The 1,873-nt window shown below is 42.3% G+C and overlaps 1 protein-coding gene across 1 annotated transcript in view; it reads left to right on the forward strand.

Annotated features, from left to right (window-relative positions):
- FRMD3 (FERM domain containing 3) overlaps positions 1–1,873 on the forward strand; it is an 87,822-nt gene that overhangs the window by 12,741 nt on the left and 73,208 nt on the right. Inside the window, exon 2 of the mRNA XM_019517409.1 lies at positions 337–434. Coding sequence (XP_019372954.1) covers positions 337–434 — 98 coding nt within the window. The remainder of the gene's footprint in view (positions 1–336; positions 435–1,873) is intronic.

Below are 1,873 nucleotides of genomic sequence, written 5' to 3' on the forward strand. Positions count from 1 at the left end.
AGATTTTGGGGAGAAACAAAGGTGGCTTCCTGCCACATACTGTACAACTGTAATAGGATGCATCTTATATAGTGATTTTCAACATTGCTTCAGGAAAGTCTTGTCCTTTTTTGTTTTCTACTTTCCTAGGGGAAAATCAACTCTCATTTGTCAGTTATCTGGTCTTATTTCCTCAGAGGTCATACCTTCCTTTTCCTCTCACTTTGCTTCCTTTCTGGCAGCAAACGAAATGCCAAGAGTAGCTGACCATAGTGATACCACATCCTCAGTGAGAAACTAAATAAAATATGAAACAGTGTCACATCTTACTCTAACATACTTTTAAAAATATTGCAGGTACCTTTTGTATCTTCAGCTAAAAAGGGACATTTTCCATGGCCGTTTGCTGTGTTCTTTTTCTGATGCTGCCTATCTGGGTGCCTGTATTGTCCAAGGTAAGTGCAGCCAAGAGTATGTTGGGAAGATTTTTCAGTATCTGGAGAGAGATGTTTTTATATAAACAGCAAAAAGTTAGGAATATATTTCAAAGCATTTCTGCATACAAGTATAATCAGTTCTATAGGAACTAAAGAACAGACAAAATGTGTTAGACACTAGGGCTGTGCGAAGCGTTGGTCCCTGGTTTGATTTGGCAGAGATTCAGCCAGATTCAGCAGCTGAATCTCCGAATCGAATCAGGAGACCCTTTAATCTCTCTGAATCGAATCGGAACCCTTCAAATCAATTCAACGATTCAGACACAGACACAGCTTTAAATGTTTTTTCTACATAGCTCAAGGTACCAAGGGGCTTGCGAACAGCGAGATGGTGGAGTGGATGGAGTGTCCCACAGGAGCATGGGGGGCTCCCCACTTCCAGCTCCACTTCCAGGTCCATCGGGGAGCATGCCAGGGGTCCCCCTAGCTCCCCTGGATTGACGACTGGTGCCTCCTGGGTATGGGAGGCACCTGGAGTCCGAACCGGGGGCGGGGCCCATGAGCTCAGTGGTGGACACATAATCAGCATCGAATCAGTGCTGGTTCTCTGAATCAGCATTGAATCTTCAGATTCAGATTGGGCTGAATCAAATTGGGGACAGTGATCTGAATCAATGAATCTAATCACTGTCCCTTATTTGGGCCAAATCCGAATTGAATACGGTCCATTTCGCACACCCCTATTAGACACTAAGTTCAGATGGCATTTCTGTGACACAAGAAGCCTGAGTGATGGATCCCAAAGCAGAGGTTGAAAAGTACAGTTGTGATGATGATCACCTCACTCTCCAGGAGTACTGTCTTTATTTTCCTTTTCCCTTGGCAGCCAATCAAAGGTAGGTTTAGAAAACTTAGTAAAGCTAATGAGTACCGCATGATATGGCAGCTTGTTTGGGATTGTTAACCCAGTAATGAGCATGAAGGAAACAGAAGGTGACAGTGGCATACCACTAGTATTGGAGGGTGATTCAGTTTTCAATTACTGAAACAGGATCCCTGTATCCCTGTATTGACCCCCTGGCCTGTCCTTATAGGCCAAATTTTGAGGAAAACTGGAGGTCCCTCAGTACTATGTCTATTTTTGGTTGTTACATTTCAAGAAAGACATGGCAAAACTGGAAAGGCTTTGGAAAAAGCAAAAACAATTATTAGAGGTCTAGAAAACATGACATTTGAAAGACAGTTGGAAGAAATGGTTTATGTAATTCAGGAAAGAGAAGACTGAAAGATAGTTTGCTTATAGTCTCCAAATACAAAAAGGGTTGTTATAAAGAAGATGGCAGTTGGTTTGTTTTCTGTATCCACTAGGAACAGGAGAAGAAATAATGAGCATACATTGCAGCAAGGAAAATGCAGGTTGCATATTCCAAGTATAAGGCTAGTTAAACACTGCAGCA

Source organism: Gavialis gangeticus, unplaced genomic scaffold (assembly GCF_001723915.1).
Source record: "Gavialis gangeticus isolate Ggan-Ray unplaced genomic scaffold, GavGan_comp1, whole genome shotgun sequence".
NCBI classification, from domain to species: domain Eukaryota; kingdom Metazoa; phylum Chordata; order Crocodylia; family Gavialidae; genus Gavialis; species Gavialis gangeticus.